The 22,028-nt window shown below is 47.6% G+C and overlaps 7 protein-coding genes across 7 annotated transcripts; 2 read left to right on the top strand and 5 right to left on the bottom strand.

Moving 5' to 3' along the window:
• Positions 1-37: 37 nt before the first annotated feature.
• F5891DRAFT_1193809 (uncharacterized protein) lies at positions 38-887 on the top strand (the record flags this gene model as incomplete). The annotated part of the gene is made up of 3 exons (XM_041367823.1): positions 38-110; positions 168-481; positions 537-887. The coding sequence occupies 3 exons, from the start codon at positions 38-40 to the stop codon at positions 885-887; spliced, it is 738 nt and encodes a 245-aa protein (XP_041221375.1).
• A 424-nt stretch (positions 888-1,311) lies between these two features.
• Positions 1,312-2,672, top strand: F5891DRAFT_1193808 (uncharacterized protein; the record flags this gene model as incomplete). The annotated part of the gene is made up of 6 exons (XM_041367822.1): positions 1,312-1,375; positions 1,436-1,591; positions 1,651-1,905; positions 1,955-2,041; positions 2,105-2,215; positions 2,272-2,672. The coding sequence occupies 6 exons, from the start codon at positions 1,312-1,314 to the stop codon at positions 2,670-2,672; spliced, it is 1,074 nt and encodes a 357-aa protein (XP_041221374.1).
• A 3,480-nt stretch (positions 2,673-6,152) lies between these two features.
• On the bottom strand, positions 6,153-8,420 carry F5891DRAFT_1280974 (MFS general substrate transporter; the record flags this gene model as incomplete). The annotated part of the gene is made up of 11 exons (XM_041370440.1): positions 8,342-8,420; positions 7,887-8,280; positions 7,816-7,835; positions 7,564-7,767; positions 7,426-7,512; positions 7,331-7,375; positions 7,186-7,275; positions 6,752-7,132; positions 6,585-6,701; positions 6,389-6,529; positions 6,153-6,339 (listed from the first exon to the last, which is right to left on the bottom strand). The coding sequence occupies exons 2-11, from the start codon at positions 8,067-8,069 to the stop codon at positions 6,153-6,155; spliced, it is 1,455 nt and encodes a 484-aa protein (XP_041221373.1). The 5' UTR covers positions 8,070-8,280; positions 8,342-8,420.
• Positions 8,421-8,843: 423 nt separating this feature from the next.
• On the bottom strand, positions 8,844-12,045 carry F5891DRAFT_1193806 (CHAT domain-containing protein; the record flags this gene model as incomplete). Its single annotated transcript, XM_041367821.1, has 3 exons — positions 8,844-11,801; positions 11,858-11,955; positions 12,003-12,045. 3 exons carry the CDS (start codon positions 12,043-12,045, stop codon positions 8,844-8,846), a joined length of 3,099 nt encoding a protein of 1,032 aa, XP_041221372.1.
• A 1,318-nt stretch (positions 12,046-13,363) lies between these two features.
• Positions 13,364-15,622, bottom strand: F5891DRAFT_1056972 (uncharacterized protein). Its single transcript, XM_041362727.1, has 5 exons — positions 15,425-15,622; positions 15,117-15,377; positions 14,406-15,059; positions 13,631-14,356; positions 13,364-13,544 (listed from the first exon to the last, which is right to left on the bottom strand). The coding sequence occupies exons 1-5, from the start codon at positions 15,590-15,592 to the stop codon at positions 13,509-13,511; spliced, it is 1,845 nt and encodes a 614-aa protein (XP_041221371.1). The 5' UTR covers positions 15,593-15,622; the 3' UTR covers positions 13,364-13,508.
• Positions 15,623-15,713: 91 nt separating this feature from the next.
• On the bottom strand, positions 15,714-17,700 carry F5891DRAFT_1056970 (RTA1 like protein-domain-containing protein). Its single transcript, XM_041362726.1, has 12 exons — positions 17,559-17,700; positions 17,333-17,505; positions 17,225-17,283; positions 17,145-17,172; positions 16,948-17,092; positions 16,778-16,890; positions 16,705-16,727; positions 16,569-16,649; positions 16,479-16,518; positions 16,246-16,423; positions 16,120-16,190; positions 15,714-16,061 (listed from the first exon to the last, which is right to left on the bottom strand). Exons 2-12 carry the CDS (start codon positions 17,364-17,366, stop codon positions 15,910-15,912), a joined length of 924 nt encoding a protein of 307 aa, XP_041221370.1. The 5' UTR covers positions 17,367-17,505; positions 17,559-17,700; the 3' UTR covers positions 15,714-15,909.
• Positions 17,701-18,057: 357 nt separating this feature from the next.
• Positions 18,058-21,744, bottom strand: F5891DRAFT_1056964 (uncharacterized protein). The gene is made up of 14 exons (XM_041362725.1): positions 21,301-21,744; positions 21,176-21,248; positions 20,923-21,123; positions 20,798-20,850; positions 20,264-20,736; positions 20,047-20,187; positions 19,764-19,926; positions 19,650-19,698; positions 19,436-19,570; positions 19,037-19,354; positions 18,792-18,933; positions 18,624-18,736; positions 18,539-18,556; positions 18,058-18,483 (listed from the first exon to the last, which is right to left on the bottom strand). Exons 1-14 carry the CDS (start codon positions 21,447-21,449, stop codon positions 18,421-18,423), a joined length of 2,091 nt encoding a protein of 696 aa, XP_041221369.1. The 5' UTR covers positions 21,450-21,744; the 3' UTR covers positions 18,058-18,420.
• Positions 21,745-22,028: the final 284 nt, after the last annotated feature.

Here is a 22,028-nt window from a genome sequence, read left to right as displayed (position 1 = left end):
ATCAGATAATTCTCTCGTCGATGCGCTCCAATGCATCATGGATGTTGTGTATGATGATTTGGATCTCCAGTACAAGGTAAACACTCAAGGTTCTGTCTTTGGTGTCGTAGGTCCCATGTTTTTTCTTGCATCACTATTACTAACTGACTGATCACAATTTGAATCAGGCCACGCAGCATCTAGCAGAGTGGCGCAGCAATTTCGGTTCAACAGGACTTGCTATAATGATCGATTTCTATGCCTGAACAAAGACACTGACGCGAAAGAGCTTGGCCAAGCGCTTATGGAAGACTTTACTTTTCTTTTTGAGGACATGGACAACATCGACACAATGCAAGCATTCTGGTCCCCATTCATGTTACAACTCTTCGCTACTGCTCATCTTCATAGCATTATTGTGTATGTTGAAGTCACTGCGCTCAAAACGGATGTATTGGCTTCCATTGGCATGGCTGGTGTTCTCGGCATTTGTGCAGCTTTGGTAAGTACTGGAGACATATGAGAAACATGACTGATAGCTGTACTTTTTTTGACAGCTTGAACGCGCCATTAAGTGCCTCAGTGATGGTGCCATCAACATTGATTCGGATGCTCTCGATATGCGTCCTGCACAAAGGAAGCGCAAGCTGCAGACACTGAGGACCTTCAATAAGGCCACTGGCAATCACAGTACTACCGAACATGCATTCTCTATCAATGACTGGGGGTCTGTGACCACCTCCTACGTGACTGGTGTCAAGAAAAAGGGAGAAAGCTTTCTGAGGGAGACAACATCGATGGCCCGGAAACTGCTCAAGAAATCAGGCAATGCTGCCCTTCGGAAGTACATTAGTCTCAATGATGAGGATGAGGAGGAGAACATTGACCGGTGCTGCATGTTGTGGTAATGAACTGTTGCTTTATTTATTTATTTTTGTCAATGAACTAACATCATTCCATATAGATTCAAGTTGCAGTTTCACACTGCCTGCTGCGTGTTTTTTAATGTTGACTCATAACTCCGTGCTGTATCCATCTCCTCGTACCATCGCATTTTGCCTGTTCTGCCATCTGTCTTCATTACTCGCCTTTAATTCCCCTTTTCTTCATTTACATGCATTTCTCATTTTGCCCTTTCCTACTGTTTTTACCGCTTTGTCGCCATTTGCATGCATCATTTGCTCTATTTACACCACTTTTTCATACTTTACCATTGGACAATGTGATGCCCTTTGCTCTATTATCACCACTGTCAATGCCTGATAAGTGACTTTTCAAGAGTGTCAAAGTAGAATTAAGAGGGCGAGTGGCCTTCTTTCAATTTTTTCTGTCATGTCTTCATGTTGTGTGAACGGCTCCTCAAATCCAATCAAAGCAGGAAAAATGAGAGTTCCGAGTGAAAAATAACAGAAAATGATTACGAGGTTTTACTGATGAGTGCCATCACGATCATTAGCATGGCCGACACAAGACAAAAAGCCTATTTGGCGACTCCTTAACAAGAGTGGACAGACATTAACAGTTGTCGATGTTGCATTTCCGACTGGGACTGACCTAATGAAACACAAGGGCCGAGATAAAGCAAGTGTCAGCAAGTGTCACCTGTGGTTTGGTGTGTTCCTGTTTCTTTCTCATACTACTCGCTGCATGTTGCCCTAACAATTCCATCAGTCACACGGAACTGGATTCCAGACAATGTTTACGAATCTTGGAACACTCAACCGGTCGTAGCTGGTTCAGATTCCGAACACGATGATTGCAGTGATGTGCTTTTGTCTGACGTGGACAGTCTCAATGATTCATTTATCTCCAAGTCGGACAATGAGCTTGCGAGTTCTTTGATGGAACTGGAGTTGACTGATGCTGAAGTCGAGGATCCCAAAGGCAAAGGAAAAATGAAGGTTGTATTGCCAAAGAGAACTAACAGTGAGTTTTCGGTGTTGGCCTTGATGTGTGTACTCATCTGTTCCAACAGTGAAACAAACTCGCACAGTTCTTTCCCCTGAGCAATCGCCATCGGAGGTTCAGAGAGCAATTCGAAAGAAAAGTAAAGTTAAACAGGGTAGAGTTTTTCCTTCCATTATGTTTTCTATTATTATTCAATCCTTTACTACATACTCAACAGAATCAGCTAATGATGTTCAAGCTGCCATTCCCTTGTTTTTTATGGAATCTGGGCCATCGACAGGCTCTCAGCCATTTCCGTTGACTCAACTTGCTCAGTCCAATAGCCTCAGTGAGTTTTCCATTCGTGCTACTTGTTTAAAATTTAACCTGTGCTGTTGTTGCCAGAAACGGTGTTGTTCCGTAGCAGTCCACTCGGAGTGCCAGCTGGTACTGCCATTCAATTCCTAAAGTCGAAGAGTGCATTATCATCCCCACCTGAATTTGTGTCAGTCAGTGAGGCGGATGTCTTGTGGCGCAGTCGATCACACATTGACGACCCTTTTGCACCGGAGCAGATCAATCCCTGGGATTCTCACTATTCCATGAAGCCCACTAACCTCCAGCTCATTACCATTGCCCAGACATATCAGGTTGTTTTTGGAATTTTCAATTTTAGTGTGAGATACTTTTACGCCGTTTTACCGTCACATGATGTCTGGATTCAGCCGGATTCTTGGAACCCTTCTGCTTTTGGGGGCGGGCAAGTCTTTGCGTGCCGATTTGCATTCTTTCTAACCAAACATTAGATTATTCTAGATCTACTATTAAGTCATCCGTCATTCCAAGGATGCAGGTCAATAATAGTGAAGACAAGAACTTCAAGGACAGATATTATACACGCCATTCAACAAATTTTAGCAGGTGAAATCAAGATAAAGACTGTCATAAGTCTTTCCTGCTGTACTGTACTGCAAACAGGCCTTCGACAGCATGTTTTTCAGCTCCCAAGGATGATCATAAAGTGAGACAGACAGCGTGAGAGTAGAGATAGGTGTTTAAGTGTGTCAGCTCTTGGGCCAGGTGAAATTGATGTGTGTGCAGTTGTGACAGGCCTGTGATACTGTAACAAATTCTAAACAACTTTGGATTTTAGTTAATGATCAACATATGAGTGTCTGCCTATGTGTGTACAGGCTCTATAGTGCTGTATTCACTTCTCACCAAATTTGTGGTGCTTGTCCTCTGTCCACACTACTAGTATGCATCCTTCCTGTATTATTGTATTACCTCTAATCTGTTCATCTATGTTGGTTTTCAGATGGAGTGTCAAGTGTCATCCCACCTCATTAAGCCTCAACCTCCCTGTCAAGTTCAATCCATTCTCTATACTCTGCACCACCATGTCAAGCCCCAACCATGGCATGTCAGAAGCCTCATTTAGGCTGGGTCAAGCACCACTCACACCACAACAAGTCTGGAGATCAGAGTTGATGTGCAGATAGAATCTAACAGGTAAGATTAGTCTCAGTCTCTGGAAGCAGAAACTGAGACGCTCATCTGCATGGATGCTAGACTTTGATGTTTATATGAATATGAGCGAGAGAGATTAAGTGAATCGTTCTTGTCATTATTGCTGACAATAGGAGATGCAAAGGTGTGTGCATTACATTTTCGGTTCATACCGACATGTACACATATTATTCTAAACTCAGATGAGTCCGAAATTCTGCTACTTTGTCAATACATGGATCATCCCTTCGGTATATGTGTTGATTGTCGAGTTGTACCCGCTATAACAACAGACTTTATACTGTAAGTAGTATTTTCTTATTGAATATATTAGAATGAAACATTGTTACCCTGCCGGTTTGGGGTCAACATCATGTTGGAAAAAGTTATTTTTGCTTGGCATACCTTATAAGGCGTTGCAAGCCCTCAATTGACCGAGCCCATTTGAAGTGCTTGGAAGCGGACCTGAAAATCTTGCAAGCGAGGCTCAATTGACACTTGCAGGCTGATTGCAACCTCATTTAGGGACAGATTGGGACATATTTTTGCAAAGTTATGTTTACAGCCCCTTGTAAGCCACTTGCGACACAATTGCAAGTCCCTTTCAATTGACTTGGAAAATTTTTGGGTGACCTTGCAGCCCCTCAATTAGCCTCAAGAGAGGTCCCTTGCAAAGCACCTTTGGAAATTTTCAACACAGCTCTCTCTCATTCCTGCCCATTGTCTTTGCTCACACCCTACTTGTCATTGCATACCTCAGCTTCGGGTCCCTTGGTCTTCTTTGACTTGGACAATCCAGACAACAACAACAACAACAACAACAACAACAACAACAACAACAACAACAACAACTTCTCCCAAACACCTTCGTAGTCTCTGTACTAGTATCAACATCCACACTCTATGCTGCACCAAGGCCTGCTATCAGTGCCAGGTTAACCATAGCATATACCACTGTAAAGATACAACAATTGTGGACTGGCTGGAGGAGTGGTATACTGGTGCCATACACACGATCACTGGCATGAAGCAGAACATCTGCAAGGTCATCGCCATGGAGTTCTACCAGTGCATCACACTGACTTCAAGAGGTGGTGCTCGACCTTGGCTGTGACTCGGATTCACGTTGCTCCTCTTCTGACAGGCTGCACGGAGATGACGGAGTGTTTCTGGAGGAGTACCCTCAAGCAAACTGGGGGGCCAAGCCACTCTTCGACACAATCCAGCGCCAGCATGAGGTATGCAGAGAAATCACTGGATGAGCGAGCAAGAATGGCCAGCCAGAAGTCTGAGCATCCGCCTCACACTGACAATCACAACCTGCATTCAGTCTTCCCAAGTTGATAGAGGAAGTCTTGTCCATCCACGCATGCACACACTGATCCATAGCACAACCATTCAAGACTCACAGACATTTCACCACCCCCACACATGCATGCACACAAACTAGCTTCAAAGTTCTGTCTCTTAGTACTAGCACTGTCCTCCTTGTAGATTTGCTTGTTTGTCATGGATTCACACGCAGCTGGTGGGACTCGACAAGATAATTTGATTTGTTTGGTAAATCATTTGTCGAAAGGAACTCGAAACATAGATTGCATTGGCTGGCGACAAGAAAGAATGCAAAGCGGCACACAAAGACTTGCCCACCCCCAAAAACAGAAGGGTTCCAGAAATCCGGCCGAATCCGGACGTCACATGACGGTAAAACAGCGTAAAAGTATCTCACACTAAAATTGAAAATTCCAAAAACAACCTGATACGTCTGGGCAACGGTAGCTCATGTGAGGAGGGTCGGTTACCGTTTCCCAAACAATGTTTGACAAGTGACCGGGTCTAGTATTTGTTGATGACAGGCATGCTAATTTGGTACTAGTTTTTGTCATTTCTCGTGTGTTGCAGTACATACCACTATCTCATCCTCATCCTCATCTCATTCCGTACTTATACCTTGCATCCTCGCGATGCCTCACCTAATGATGTCTTGCAGGAGTCACATACATGATTTACTTCACACTCTTTGAATGCAAACATTGATGACTAAGTATGAAGGACGCGTTGTCTCACTCATTTTGTGGGTCCATCAAAACAGTATGTATTTGAAGAAAAAAAACTATAATACTGCGTGAGCCACTAAGTTAGCTCCGCACAACTTGAATGACTCGGTTAGTAGAGACTTGAACAAGCAAACGCGCCAGCTCTGGATTGGCGAAAACGCGCAGTGCAGGAATGCGGAACCTCTTGATTAAAACGCGCCCACTCTGGATTGACGAAAACGCACAGCGCGCAAGCCGCGGGATGCGCAAATAATAAATGTGCAGATATAGCGCCATAAGATCGTAGGGCACACCAGGCACTCCAACGTGATGATGAAATATCATTCACCATTGGACAGAACTCGAGAGGAGGGGGCTGACCCAGACGATAGCTTTACTCGGGCTGTCGTGATTCAGGTCAAGAAAACTGGGTCAACTACGGAGTAAGTACATAATTTGCTCCACCGACTCAATCATGTCGACTAATCTGACTCTGTTGATCGACAGGGAGATGACGACGCACTATCTTTGAATCCGGGTTGGTCAGATACATCACATCTTCCAGGATTCAACAGAATGGCCTTTGCTCCAACGGTATCCATCAGATCACTCGTCAATCGAATGAAGACTATGGTCCTCTTCACTACCACTGACCATTGTCCCTCGAATATCTATACTTCACACAGACGAGAACCCGTTAGCTTCATTCAGATGAAATTTAAATCAATAGACCACCAAGATTCAGAGAACGTAGCGGAATCCTTTCTCTTTGATCCCTTGCTCATGCTCTTCTCTCTCCAGCTTCTTGTTCAATGTCTTCAGATGCTGTCTAAGAATCCAAGTCATCGTAATCACGATAACGTTACAAGCGATCACAATGGTATAAGAGTATCGATAGGTAGGGCCCCAATTAGCTGGCCAGACGTACCTGCCATCTATTTCGTCAATGAAATTTTAATAATCGATTGACTACTCACGACCCTGAGATGCTGCCTAGCTGCTCAAGTGCATTGATAAGCGAAAAACATACTGCGCGCTTTGACGGCGGTCGCGCAAATGTGTTACTCTCCCACGTGGTCATCAAGACATTTGCTGAATAGGACTGCGCCAGGAGGAAGCTGTTGAGGAAGGCCACTATCAGCGAGACGTCCGAAATCAACCTTATGTGCCTACAGAGAGAAGTATCGGGCTGCAGTGTTCATGGTACATATCGAAATAAGGGATCCAATTATGCCAATGAGGTTCGAAATGCTCATGTGCAAGAACCTTTCTTGTGTTTTATCAGAGTGTCTGAGGAGGTCTTCAGACCAGTTCCTATATCGTTCGATATCCCAGCTTACCTGGTCCACACGAATGTGAAAATGGCAGCATATATCCAAGGAGGCGCAACGAGGAGCAGCGATGCCGTTGGGTTGTAGCCAATTGTTGCAGTCAGAGTAGGGAAATAGCCAGTGAAGGATAACGCTATAACCTGAGCAATCATTATTGTTGTGATCCACCACACCTTCCAGTCGCCGATGGCGAGGTAAAAGCCGTAACCGAAGCCACCGTTCTCAGTTTCTAACTGGTCTCCGACACCAGCATCCTCCTCCATACGCTTCAGTGCAAGCCGGCGCTCGTCGTCAGTAAGCCACTTTGTTGTCGTTGGAAAGTCCGGCAAAACAAAGACAGCAATTATCGCAACGGTGACAGTCAGGCTTCCTTCGATATAGAAAAGCCACCTCGTAAATGAAACTCAACAAAGTCCTTTGACGAATCAACTGGATTGAATTACCTCCACGCGGCTTGTGCACGGACGCCGTCCATGTTAGCAAGAATACCTGATGCGATGAGAGCTCCGAAGGCGTTACTGATCATGTTTCCGCTGTAATGGTGCTGTCAATGAATAGATACATCCACCAGCATAGTAGTACCCTTACCAAAAGAGGATGGCTAATCTGGAACCTATCTCTGTTCTCTTGTACCTGCACATTCAATTTCAGGACTTCGGCTGAATACTCGATGATTAACGAACCACTTCGAAATCAAGAACACGGCGCCGGGGAAAAAAGCTGCTTCTATGAAGCCAAGAAAGAATCGCGTCAGGAGCGCTCCAACGAAACTATTATGAGGAGTATGGTAGGTCATCTGTCGATATCAAGATCGGTCATACTTTGTAGTAATTCCAGTCAGCGCCGATATGACTCCCCAAATTACCACACAAGCAGGCAGATAAAGCGACGGCTTTTTGATGTAATTGAGAAACATATTGGAGGGGACCTGCATAATAATATATCCGACATAGAGGATAGACAACAATGTCGCATATTGTGGACCCTCGAGATGGAGGTCGGTGGTGAGCTGTGTGCGTGCCGCACTTGATGTGTTGTGAATGATGCATCAGCTATTCATGACAAGGGCATACCTAGCATTGTTTCGATCGATCTAGTACACAAATGAGATATATATCAGGCGCCTTGACGGGAGGTTACTCACGAAATTGAGGATATAGATGAGGACCAGCATTGACATGTGCAGGTCGAGTTTCAATAACAACCTGCGCTCCAGCTGGTTTCGTGCCTCTATACCACCGAATTCTACATCGACATCGAGTTCTTTGTACTCGACATGCTCCTTCGAGGGCGAGATCGGTGTAGTGTCAGAAAGGTCAGGCGCCATGATGGGGTGATGATAGTGGGGTCTGAGGCCTGAGGGATGACCTCCACGGTTCGATGTGCCTTATAGATTGTGAAACGCAAGCTAATTTCATACTATCGATTAGTCTGTTGGTAGTACCTTGGGCTGTCGGAACTTTGCGACACCTATTTCAATGCTCCGTTGTTGAAATATCGTTGAAATTCCCATTGGTATGATAATGTAAAGTTATTTGCTGAGTTTCAATGCATTGTCAGCTGATTGTAAGGCGTCGTTCCTGGTATTTGTGCTCTCACCACCTGTAGGCATCAGGAAATCACCGGGTTCCTTTTTGTTCCTTAAACTACTTGAAAATAGCACTAAGGCAGTCAAGGCAGTTAACACCTGAGACACAGCCAAATATGGCTCCGCAACATAATCATGAAGACAGATTCCTTCTGGGTTCATCAAACCGGCTCCAAACCGACTCAAATTCGGCCGTGTCTTACATGCAATTATTTGCACGGTGCAGAAAGGCTTAACGCTGGGAACTTGAAAGATCTCTGGGATTATGACTGGTAGGCTTGACTGGCCAGACTCCCACTATCTACAAGTACGCAAGCAGAAGATGAGGCAATGAATGAACAAGTCGAGTACACAAGAACTTTAGCGAACATTCTAGTCAACGAAAAGACGACGAGGTATACGAAAATAAGATAGCTAGAGCGCAAGAATATGATATGAGAGTCATTTCACAACAGATCGCAGATCAACAGCTGGTAAATGTGTACCAGACGACATCAATACGACGTAGTAGAACTACACACCAATATGAACGAAAACCATCCTCTGCTCCAGCGGCACTGTCGTCTTCACGGCGTGTGTGGCACGGTTCGGTGCCCAGGCCGCCTTCGTACAGTCCATCACACCTCCATCCTTCAAATCTGGGAACATATTCTCATAGAAGGCTTTGACGACGTGTTTTGCGACAGAGTCGTCGACCTGCCACAGCGTCCCGATGACGCTCTTGAACCCCGAAAACTGAAGACCAGCTGCGAGGTGAATCACATCGTCGGGTGTCTCCTCATCTCCGACGGCGGTATGACATGCTGATAAGAACGCGAACTCAGCGTGCGGAATATCTATCTCCATGATATCGAGCAGCGTCAGATTTTCGTCTCTCATGACGAAATGCGAATTGTAAGGCTGCTTTGGGTCCTGCTTGCCATGACAAGCTAGGTGCACCCAGGTGTTCTGCTGCAAAGCTTCGAGCGCACCTGCTCGTGTGGCTGCGTCCCCAGAAATACTAGTGTGTTTGGCCGTCGCAGGGACGAGCTTATGGACAAGCTCGAGCTCGCTGTCGACGGCCAAGAGCGCCTTGCCTTTCCCTGCACCCGGTTGACCCTGTCCGATTGTCACGAAGGATGGAGTGACGCGCTTCTTGATCATCTGTCTAGACCTAACCAAAGCCGAAAGTGTGGGCGTGTAAGAGCAGATATAGAGATCCTCCAGGCATTGCTCCCTAGAGCCATCTTGGTTCGTTCGAAACGGGTGAGCTGCGTGGAGAGGAATAGATGTGAAGGCTGCAGTTGGACACAGCCAGATTCGACAGTATTTTAGTCTCAGATCATGTCGGAGGACGTTGACGATGGGTAGCATGATCTCGTTCCATAGTATCCGCAAGAGTACTATTAGATCCGTCCTCGACTGCTTTGGGGTCATCTGAGATGCTTCTCGTATTGCCCTGGTAAAGCGATCCTTGAGATTGGTCAGATCTGCGAGAGTGACAGACGGTAAGGGAACATGATGGGGTTCTCCTGACGTCGGGACGATGATGGCGCTGCGTGAGTATTGGCTCGCAATGAGGATGATGACCGGACCCTGGCGCGCTGCTGCTTGCAGGTCTGTGTACAAAGGTGGGAGCAGAAACCGCGAGAACGCCGGAACATCACGTATCTCAGCCACGGAAGCTTCCCATTGCCTTGTAAGTCTCCTGTACTCTATCGCTACCCGATCAGCAGCAGCTCTGTCGCCGATTGCCGCAGAACTCTGTGCGGCATCGGAAACGCGCTTGCTCAGCTCCAAATAATTGTGTGCCAGCGTCGGATTTGCTGACTCGATATCTTCAACTGGAGTCCTGAGTCGAGATGCCAGCGACCATTGCTGGCCACGACCCTGCTCTGCGAGTTCGACTGCGTGTCGTAGATTGCCATTGCGGATAGCGCACGACGCTGCATCTACAGGCAGCGATCTGATATCATTGAAGGCAGCAGCAGCTTCGCGTCGTGAAATTGTCGATAATCGCGTTGCCAAATGACCGTCAAGAAGGTCGAAGCATGTGTGATAGGCCTCCAGTGCGGATGTATGACTGTGCGTCTCCGCAGCGGCGACCCATCCGTGGGCTGTTATAATGCGGTATGGAAATCTCTGAGCAGGGTGCCTTGATGCCAGTCTGAAATTCTCCACTGCAAGAGACAAATCAGTAGGGTCGTGTAGAATCTGGTGACGAGACAAATAGGCCTTCTGCAGGTGAAGGTAGCTGAAGTACCTGTCCGGGTGCAGTAAAGACAGAGCCCGCAATGATTCTTGGCAAATAGCAATGGCCTCCTCAACAACTTCATTCTCCTGAGTTTCCGTGAAACGAGAGCAGAGCGCCGAGCTGAAATTGCAAAGAGTTCTATGGCGCATTGGATGGTCGAGCTGCTCTAATCTAAGGGATTCTCGATACCGATCAATAGCCTCGTTGAGATCCTCGCTGACTTGCAATTTGTCATATCTGTTTTCGAGCGCGAGGGCAAGGTTGTGAAGCGTGGTGTCACGATGAGGATGCCCAGGTGGGCGCAACGTCAGGGCCTCGCGATAGAGGCTGATAGCTCGGGTCATGTCTTCAATATCGCCGCGTTCGTAGAAACAGTCGACGAGGGCGCCCCCTAGGTTGCCCAATGAGGAATCATGAGATTCGTGCCCAACAGGGCACAGGTGCAGTGCTTCTTCATACAAAGCAATGGCCTCATCGAGGTCATTAGGATTGCCTTGGTGCCTAAAGCGGGACCTGAGTGAAAAGGCCAGGTTGTTCAGGTAGGTATGACGGCCAGCATGTCCCTCGGGACACAGAGACACGGCTTCACGACCAAGCTGTATGCTCGTGTCAAGATCATCGATGCTGCCGTGCTCATCAAACCGTGCTTCAACTGCTAGTGCAAGCTCCTCGAGGGTTGCAGGACGAAGTCGATGGCCCAGAGGACAGAGCTCGAGCACGACTCTTCGAAGGTGGATGCCTGCATCGGATGCGTCTGTTGGAAGATTGTTGCATTCGTCGATCACATAATCAACACCAAATTCCCCTGCCGCGATGCTACGAAGGTACGTGCCCTCTGGACAGAGAGGCAGTAGCTCATGATACAGTTGGGCTGCTTCGCAGATGTCTGCAGCAGTACCTTTCCCGATGTGGCGCCAAGCCAGCGCTTGGGTGAGATTATATAGGGATAAGGGATGATCGGGATGGTGCTGCGGACGCAATGCAAGCGCGTCGCGGAAGAGGGAAGTGGTAGTATCGATGTCTTGAACATCTTCTCGGATGTAGCCTTTAAGGCGGGCCCACGCGAGGTTGGTGAGAGCCGTTGCGCGGTCTGGATGGCCGACCGGACACTGGTTCAGAACCAACTGAAAATGCTCTATAGCATCGTTCAAGTAAGAAACCCTCTCGCGTCTCACGTATCTGGCAACTCGTACGTGGCCAGCATCTGTGTCTCGAGCAATTTCGCAGTCTACGAGGGACTATAGTTGGCGTTCCGTCACCAAGACCTAACAGGACAGAACGCGGGGTCACTCACATCAAATAGTACGCCGTTTTGATCATCGCAAGCATGTACAATGGCAACCTTCATTGTGACGCAAGGTTGGACACCGCGCACGGGTGGGAAGAATAGATCTACGAGATGTCAGTATATGTGCATGAATGAGAAGCAAATCACTCACCAAATGGGTGATCTCCATGATCGAGTACCTCATCCCACGACATTTAAAGTTTCCCGATGACCTCTCCACCGCCTAGCATTCGACCAAGCTCATAGGATGCCCTGATCTGATCTCTATTGACAATGCAGGCGAGGTATTTGATGATCTATAAACCGATGATCAGTTCTCGCATCACGTCACAAGATCTCCATGGACGTTACAGAGTTACAGTATCCCCCCGCGCTACAGATTCATCAGACGATAGGACACTGATGGCTGATTTCCAGCGTCTCCTCGAGTCGACATTGATGGACACGTAAATGCCAGCGGGAATGCGCCAAGAGGGGACTTGAAGATTCTTTCCGCTGATGACTGTAGATAGAGTTCTACCATTACAGTCAATCTCCAATTAGCTCAGGTATGAAATTGTAACGACTTACTAATCATCATCAATCCGCAAGGTTTCAACTGAAGCTCCCCAAGCTTGCACAATGCACACGTCTGGTTGATCACAACTTGACCAGTACATTGCGATTACCGTAGCAGCAGCATGCCTTTGCATTTTGACAAGAGTTCAACATCTCTCCAAATCCACCCAGGCAAACTGGTTACCATCATTCCCATTCATCGTTGAACGGAACTTGGGAGGAGAGGGCTTACCCGGTTGCCAGACGACCCTTCAAAATGTCGTGACTCAGGTCAAAAGGACTGACTACGAGGTAAGCACATAATTTACTCCACCGACTCGACCATGCCGACTAATTTGAATCGGTTCGTCGACAGGGAGACGACGACGCACTATCTTTGAATCGCGATTGGTCGCATACATTCCCGGGTTCAACGGAACGTGCTTTGCTCCAACGATATCCATCAGATCAGTCATCAGGCAAACGAAGACTATGGTCCTCTTCTCTACCACTGACCACTTCTCCTTTGAATATATCTATTTCACACAGACGAGAACGCGTCAACTCCCTTCAGATATCTTCATCAGGCACATATCAAAGCCGGCTTATCTCAAGAAGCGTGCGTCTAAAACAGCTAGTGTTGGTCAAAAGAAACTAAGCCTTCCTCGTGGAAATGCGAGCGTTCCGAGGACTGATGGCGTTTCAAGGGCTGATAGTATTTCAAACTTAAAGGCAAGCTTCGAGCAAAGGACCAGTGCTAGGTGCGTTTTGCGTCCGAATAGGGTAACGCTCATGGTTATCTTCTTGAATGCCTCTGGCACCAACTCTGATTTTCCATCAAGTGGCGCATCACCTGCCAGTACAGCCTGTGACCTGAATTTAGTTGGTTGGCCTATGAGTGCAGTTGACGCTGAGAGCGGCGGCGATTGAGCGGACGACACTTAGCATTCGAGTATAGTCAGTCAATTCATCTTAAATTTGAATAGGTTTGTCGACAGAGATGGTATATTCGACTGATACATGACTCGAGATTGGGCTCTTAATATACACCAAGGTGCGCGACAGGTAGGTTTCAATGGCATAATGATAGACAATCTCTCGTAAACACTTATGACCACAATTACATTTCAAAGACGTCGGCCTGCATTTTCCACTCCTGATATATCAAGTGAGATAGTGAACTTCGTGAGCCAGACAGACAGAAATACACTCACAGACTCAATCGTTGGTCGAGGTGAACACCACCATTGTCTCCTCGTCGAGTTTGATATCCCAAAGAGGGGCATCGAAAGCTTCGTCATGGGACACCTCCACGAAAGGGAGGTACGTCGACACCTGCATGTCCGATGGGAGACCCACCGATGTCGTAGGTCCGCGAACCACCTTGCCGATACCACGCGCCACAACCGAGGGATTAAAGTCAGTCATGTATAACTGGAAGGACGAATCACTTCGATCCGCGACAGGACCAGCCCATATAACACGAGATCCACCCACTCCAAAAAAGCACCGCCTTTGCATGCCGAACCTTTCATCAGGGACGAGACGAGAGTTTTGTGGACCCCATGATGACCATTTGACTGACCGTCCATCTTCTGACGTCGCGTCAAACCATGTCGAAGGAACGTCCATGAAAAATATGTGAGCAGATACGATATACATCGACGAAGGATCGGCCCATGTCACTGATATGACTCGATCTGCAGGGTTTGTTGCCCAGATCCAATGGTCGACTGGTACCGCGAGGTCTGCACAGCTCGTGGCACTATGAAAATTTGATGGGTGATCGAATACGCCCAACTTGCCATGGACGGGCATCATGAATCTTGCATGAAGCCGCGGCGCCTTTGACGGATCCTCAGTGTCGTAGAGGTGTATATGACCATCTGTCGAAAGAGCTATAAGCTTCTCCTTCACAAGAAAACGTATGTCCAGCAACTCAGTTCCGTCGCCGATAACACATAAGTCCTGTTAAATGCTCAAATCAAACCGACAGCGAAAGACAGAAGACACCCACATCAGCTTGACTAGGTCGTTGCCAACTTAAGACGTGCAGCGACCAGCACGGGCCCCTCATTTCATCGAGCCCGGCAATATAGACTGCGAGGCGATCATCGAAGACAGCAACGGCAATTTTGATGAACTGAGCTTCGCTGCAAGCGGCTCTACCACCCACCACACGAGATCCATGAGACAAAGGATGTTCCTCCCCCGTTGATATCGAACGGAAGGATACTCGGTACTTGAAGCCATTAGAGTCGACATCGATCGGAAATGTAATGATGACCTCGATATCTTGAGACTCGTCCATGTACCTGTACGTATGAGGAACCGGATTGGGATTCATCACGACTTTGGCGGTACACGTGCTGTTGGTCTTGATATCCACAGTGTTGGACGCAGCATCGACGTGCACCGACGGCGTACAGGAGATGATGTTTCGATGAACGACCGAGTTTAAGTCGAACAAGGTCTTGACGCGAAACGCATCGGTAGCAATGGGCTTGAAATTGTTCCACGCGTTTGCCTTTTTTCTGAGGATGCTCAAGCAGTCTGCTAGAGAGGTGGTAGGCGACCGCGGATGTACTTCGATCAACCGTTGAGCACCGAGTTCGATGATGTACTGCAGCTCAACAGAGCCTTTGACTGTGTTGTATAGTGTCAGGCAGGTCTGTAAAGGGCTGATCAGTACATTAGTTCGAAGGATGGGAATGAGTAGATGACTCACCAAAGAGCATCGTATAATTTCATTATATGAGAGAAACCCGAGGATATGGCATTGTATTTCATCGGGCATACCTTCGAGGGTGGGTGTTCCAATCCGAGAGGGCATTTGTCCACGACAAACAGCATCCTCCGTATCTATAATCGAGGATAGAGGAGTGTCGGTGTTTGAGAAGTGATCAGGCGGGGTGGGAAGTGGTATAGGAGAGACCAATAGCACGGTCCCCCCGCACGGACGACTGTGGAGATCGCCATGAACGCCGAACTAGCGAGGATAAGAAGTTTGCGATAACCAAGAGTTCAATGACTCACCTTTTTTCTATCACGCAGCTTTTCTGCGCAACTCAACGATGTGTTGACAATGCTCTTGATGAAGTTACGGAGCATGGTAAAATGATAAATGGATGAAATGTGGATCTTCACTTGGCTTTTTGAGTGACAGTAGTTGTGAAAATAGTCGAGAAGAGTATAATAAAACATGACTGCTAGCGGATATGCAAGGCGGCGACATGGATGAGCGGAAGTTTCAGAAGTACCGAAGATGACATCATCTCTTCGGGGCACAGCCACATACAATTAACTTTAAACTTAGCGCTTCAGCTTCAGTGAAAACGATGGGTATAGAACGTCAACAATGCGTTTATCTACATCATTGAGTAGGGATAAGCGGTGCAAAAACAGACATCGCTGTAAGGTAACATGCCAATAACCGTCCAAGTAAGAGTAATCCGAGAAGTGATAACAAGCCGATAGATAAATGGCGAGCAGAACCGATATAAGCATGTAATCGTTAAAACCTAAGCCGCAGCTTCTTCCTCAGCTTCTTCTTCTTCATCGGCTGCTTGTTCTAAATCATGACCAGTTGGGTTTTCCTTGTTCAGCCAGATACCTGGGTGAAAGAAATTGAGACTGTAGATAGCGAGAGTGACCATGGCTCCATCGAGCCAATCTATCGATAATAAAGTATATTATAAGCTTATTCCTGCTGAAAACGGATGATAACGTACCGAAGTAGTGTTGAGTGGTAATCACCGGCCCGAACCACCCACCGGCGAGCTCTACAGTACGGTAAATAGAACTAAGGATGAATTGAGTATATCAATGACCCTTGATAAGACATCTTGGGCACTCACCGAATGAAGATGCAGAGAGTGCAGAATGCCATGGCACAGATCAGAACTCGCAAGTTCTTGCTCACAGCACTTTGACCTTTCTCCAATACGCGGGGCTGCTCAACGTGGCGGAAGGGTGAATTAAATTTCAAACGCAAGAAAAATTCGGATGCCAAAGTGACATAGACCACGATGGCAACTAGAGAGCAAAGGTAAGGATTGTGAGCCAGAGAATTGAGACCCTTATCACGCACAGAGCTGAGCCGCAATTCCTCCTAGCATGATGTTCGCGCCCTATCTCTATGATGAGATCGTTACACGAAATAACGGATGATGTTACATACCATAGCAGCACTTGTATCCTGGCTAACGGCGTGCGCGGCGGATGCGCCTCCGAAAGCTTGTACAATCAAACAGATAACATCCTAGGAGTTAGGAAGATATGAACAGCGAACACAGCTTGAATGTATAACTACTAACGAAGCAACAGAAAATGATGGTATCTGCACTAGATCAGTAACTGAACTGCCAGGAACATCAGGGCAACACTAACATAGCTTGGGGGTTAGACGGCTGTACTGGGGTCCGACTTGGTTGATTATCTTGCCAAGGATGATGAAGTTGGCAGCAACAAGGGGAGTAGGTGCGATGATAGTGCCAACAAGCCTGCAGTGGAAACGGTTGAGCAGTCGTGCGAATAGGCACTTCTAGATGAACACGTACTGCATCTCATAAGGCGTCAGAAGCTTGGGACTGTGGCTAGACCATAGCCTGGCACTCCATCCTAGTATTTCGAGAACACCAGCAAAAGTCGCCGTTGGAAGCATCCACCAGAGTCTAAACTTGAGTGCTTGGCTCAAGTGGATGACTGAAAGCATGGAGTCATGATCGTGCACTGTCGATAGTAAAAAAAAACATACTAGTCGAAATACTGTATAACACTAGGAACTAAGGGAGCGATTTGAAGGTAGATGCGAGACGTCTGGACAAGACAACTCACCAGGATACATATCCACTCTGTAGGCACATAGGTGTACGGGCCAACGCGATTTTGGTTAGCTAGAGACACTCAGCTGAAAGGCGGTACAAAAAACATAGAGGGACTCACGAAGCTGACTAGCTTCAAACACAGAGGGAGTCATCTTGAGAGGAGAAATGGCCTGGGGGTGAGAGGGAATGGAACGTGTGGCCCATCATGATACACGCAAGGCAGGCATTTCTACTAACTGGAGTTGTGCCGCAGCGGCAGGATCGGGTATGAAAAAGATGTGCCCGAGGCGGCTTCGGATAAGCTATCAGGATCAAGATTCACTTTAAATACTACACGTAATTACGATTCACAGCTTGACCGTCCACATTCGTCATGGTCTTCGAGTTCGCCGCAATATTAAGTTCGTACTGGTAGTCGCAACCCTATAGCTAGGTGAGCTATACCAAACGATCTGAAGTCCGGACACTGACATTGATGTGGAGGTGCAGTGCAGAGTGAGTACGTACTCGACATCAGCCTAGTACCTAAATTTGGAAAATCTTCCCAAGTGGTAACTGGTGACCGCCCTGGGCAGAGGTGATTCTTCTGGCAGAATTGGCAGAAGTGCAGTCCGCATGGCACAGACATGTGGGTTCTTTCATATAGGTAACCATGTGGATTTCATACAGGAATTAATATTCCACCATCTTCCTTTGCCATCACAGACTGTACATGGCGAAGAACGGGAACATGATTCGATTCGGTGTCTCTATTTTAAAAATACTCGGGCCCGACAACCAATTAAGGACTAGCTGATATTTAATTTTAATTGCCTTGAAACTTCCATATCATATCGATGCATACTTCGGTTGATCAGCCAGGAATAGAACGTCCTGTAGGTTAACGTACATCAACAATAACAACTACTCTCCTCGTCTCACCGCTTAAGCTCATTCCACTGCTTCCCATATCACCTTGCAAGCTCAGAGTGTTCGACATACTAGTGGTTTCAGTAGGTGTGGATGTATGATGGGTCAGTAAATGTTCAAAGATACAGTCATAGGTTGTATCCAGCTCAGCTAGACATCAGGCGTAACAAATAATACATAAGTAGGTATACAGGTATCGCCCAATAGTAAGCAAGCAGAAAACACACGGAAAGTCAGCGCGTATCGATAGATATACGAATATATATCTCTTCAGAACTGGGTCCGTCGCCCTGGGCATCACAACAGTCGGTTCTGGTCTAATGCTTCTAGCGCCGCGTTCGTCCTCACGTGAAGTGCGTTCTGTAATGATAAAAGCGTAAGTGTCAGTCACATTCGTTTACTCCTATTTTCGTACCTCTAAACTGTATTTACCCTGAAAAAGTGACATACATCAGCGACATGATTAAACAGCACTATCGACGAAACGTATCCGTACGTACCTTTCGTCCCGCAGCATTCACCTCAAGCGGCTTTCCAGACAAAACAAGATTAAAATGCGTCCTCGCACCGTCCTTGTCGCCTGATCGCGCTAGCAGCCTCCCATACTCGAAATCTATGATAAAAGTGTCGTCGATTTCTCACCGAATGACAGAACAAGATCGACTCACGTGCGTAATACACGATATAATGGTCCAACTCGATGTCAGGTCCGTGCTCGAAGACAGCGCGGAACGCGCGCTCTGAGTACGTGCGCGCATCCTCTGGTGAGACAGGGATTTTTTCATCAGGCTCGAGTTCAGCATCCGGGTCCTGTAACGAGAGGGATGTGTGTCAACAAGGATAGACTCCCAGAGCGAAGAGGAAGACCCCAAAGGCACAAACACGAAAGCTACCACAAAAAAGGCAAACGCACCGGATACGCAACAAATCGCCAACACACGCCCTCCAAGAAACGCGCAAGACAAACGTCATCCCAATACCCACTCCGCGACTCCAGCTTCTTGTCCTTGCCTGTCTTGGCCCCACTTGCCTTGGCACCACCCTCGCTCTCAGATGAAAGCACTAACCCCAGCACTCCCAAAGCTTCACCAACAGCAGGAATCATCTCCCTCGCAATAACCTCCCTGGGTGCATGCGCAATCGCATGGAATACATAAGCTAGCTCGAGGGCTGGGAGGAGAAGTGTGTCGGATTGGGCTAGATATTTACGGGCTTTGCGGGCGACGAATTTCTGGATATTTGGTTAGCATTGAGTTGTTTTGAGGTGGATAGCGAGATGAAAGGGAGGAGGAGACATCAAACAAGGACGTACCTCGATAGGAATGCTCTTCCCTGCGATTTTCTGCCTCAGCCCCTGAACGCGTTCCATAAGCTTCTTCGCTTCTGCGTGTTTGCCGAGCGTGGCTAGGCATGCTGCTTCGCCGTATGTATATGTCGCTTTGGACCACTAAGTGCACCGAGGTGGTGATAACCGAGGGATGGGAAAAAATGAACACAGACACGCAAGAGGGGAAATAGAAACCCACCGTAGCCTCGCCTCCAAGTTTTCCCCACCACAATCTACTGTCCGCAACTCTGCACAAGACCAATATCAGTATCGCCCACATACCCATCATCCCTGTACCAAAAAGAACACGCACCTCCAAAGCCCCAAACAAGCAACCGCACTCTCCCACCACGAAATATGGTGTAAATTCCGATACTGTGATTGAGCTTGGGCAGCGCGTGCGTAGTAGGTGAGAGCTTTTGAGGGTTGGGAACGAACGAGGGCAAGGCGGCCTGCGCCAAAGAGGAAGAAGACGCCTATTTGGTGTTGGTATGGGATCGAAGAGGAGGTTGGAGTATCGGACAGGAAAGGGGAGAAAGAGAGAGAAAACACAAACACTCATCAGACCACACAACCTCCCAAAACAGAACACGCACCATTCGGATACCTCTTCAGATTCCACTCCAATATTCTCGTAGCCTTACGCACATCGACGCCTTCAAACGTGAACGCCGAGAGGACGAGGTGGAAGATGAGTAGCGACATATCGCAGATCGCACGTCGGACCCCTTCTGCCTCTGTAGGCGAGCATATCAGTACTTATTGCTCCCAATTCATAATATCACAACATGATCAGGGACCGGAACCACTCACCCTTCTCGACCACTTTCCCATTCGCACCCCACCCCCCAGCCCTCTCCAACAACTCCAACCCAAATTTCCTATCGCCCTTATATCCAAACAACTCCACCAGAGCGAGGAGTTTTCCCGGCATCATACTGAGCACGAGATGAGACATACCGAGACCTAGGTATACACCAGATCGGAAATGAGGGTCTATAGATGGGCAGGGGAGGTATAGGTGTGTGATGGATGGTGGGGAGGCGGTATCTTGTGTAGATGTGTGTTTGGGTGAAGGGGCAGGCGAATCTGCGATGGAGGATGAGTTAGCGCTTGCAAAACTCGTGCTACTTGACTGTGGTGGCGTTTCTTCGACATTCGCTCCTGTTTCGGGTGTTGAGATGGCAGCTAGTAATTCGGGGTGGGCGAGAGCGTATGCCGCGTCGACTGTCTCGATCCATTTACCCAGTTGACGATATATGGAAATAGTGGTGCGCATGTTGAGTCTGGGCGTTCGCGGTACTTAGGTATTAGCGAGAAAAGAGGGATAAATGACGGAGCACGTACACCTCACGGATAAACGCTAACCAATCGCCTGAATAGACTATCCCAAGAAGACTCTATTGCAACATCAGCTAACCCTCCAAAACGCGTACACCACCCAAGACACGCGGTTTTACCAGTCGACGCACCTTTTGATAGAGACTCTCTGCATAGACGAGTTCAGCATGACGTTCCACAGGCGTCATACCGGCGATCCATTCTGTACCGCTAGTACTGAATGCGGGAACGATATACCCTGCAAGACGACCTGCGAAGCTGGCTGGGCGTTTGCGATGTGCGGAAGCTACAGCGATGCCGCGCTTGGTATGGTTGATAGCAGCCAAGAGATCCTTATGAGTTAATATTAGTTTATGAGTACTAGTAGCACATCACAACACGAACCTTATCCTCAAAAGACATGAGACCCTTCACACATTGAATAAGCCCAAATCCAGTCGCAAAATACAATCTCTGTCTGCATTGATCTCAGCCTCTCTTGTGGGAGTGATGGAGACGGAAGTACGTACTTTTCTGGATCGCTTTGCTCGCAGAATCGTTCGCTTTCGTGCATGCGAGATTGAAGGAACTCATGGAGGGCCCAGTGAAGACCTGGGATGTCGTCGAGAGCGTTTGTAGGGTCATAGGAATTGTTTACGGGTGGAGGTGAGTTGGACATAGTGGTGAGAGCTTGCTGTGCAGCCTGAGGCGTCTAGGGTATCACAAGAGGCTATGTATTCGGATATGAACGCGTGAGTAACTACGACGGTGGCGACAATAACGATGACGGCGAGCACGACGATGATGGGACTAAGGTTCAGTGGACAGACGGACACGGATTCTTCATGTGTAGTCGATTTTTAAAACTTGTCACAACTATGACACTGCTACATGGCCAGTCCTTGTGAAGTATAAGTACAAATCGGGCATGCTGAGCAATACTTGGACCACTTTGTCCGATCGCAATAGTAAGCTAGTGCCTTTGGTTGGACTTTGGTTAGACCCACTACATCGATGCGTCCAATTCCGACTCAAATTTAGCTACGGCTTGATCCAAGCACCACTCCGATAGGCAGACTGTGCATCCCGAACACCTCGCATGACCAGTGCATACTAGTTGACAAAGCCGGCCGCCGGCATTCCAGAGATATTTCTGATGCTTACAATGGTCGACGGTCTTGCGCCTAATAATACAATCACACCAGTCTTGAAGGATATACCCATGGGTATTGCTCTGAGTCGTCTAGGAAAGCCAACA

This window comes from Suillus fuscotomentosus (assembly GCF_016647785.1).
Source record: "Suillus fuscotomentosus strain FC203 chromosome Unknown F5891scaffold_62, whole genome shotgun sequence".
In the NCBI taxonomy this organism is placed as follows: Eukaryota; Fungi; Basidiomycota; class Agaricomycetes; order Boletales; family Suillaceae; genus Suillus; species Suillus fuscotomentosus.
The sequence above is the reverse complement of the archived record's forward strand: the minus strand, read 5'-3'. Positions and strand labels throughout refer to the sequence as shown.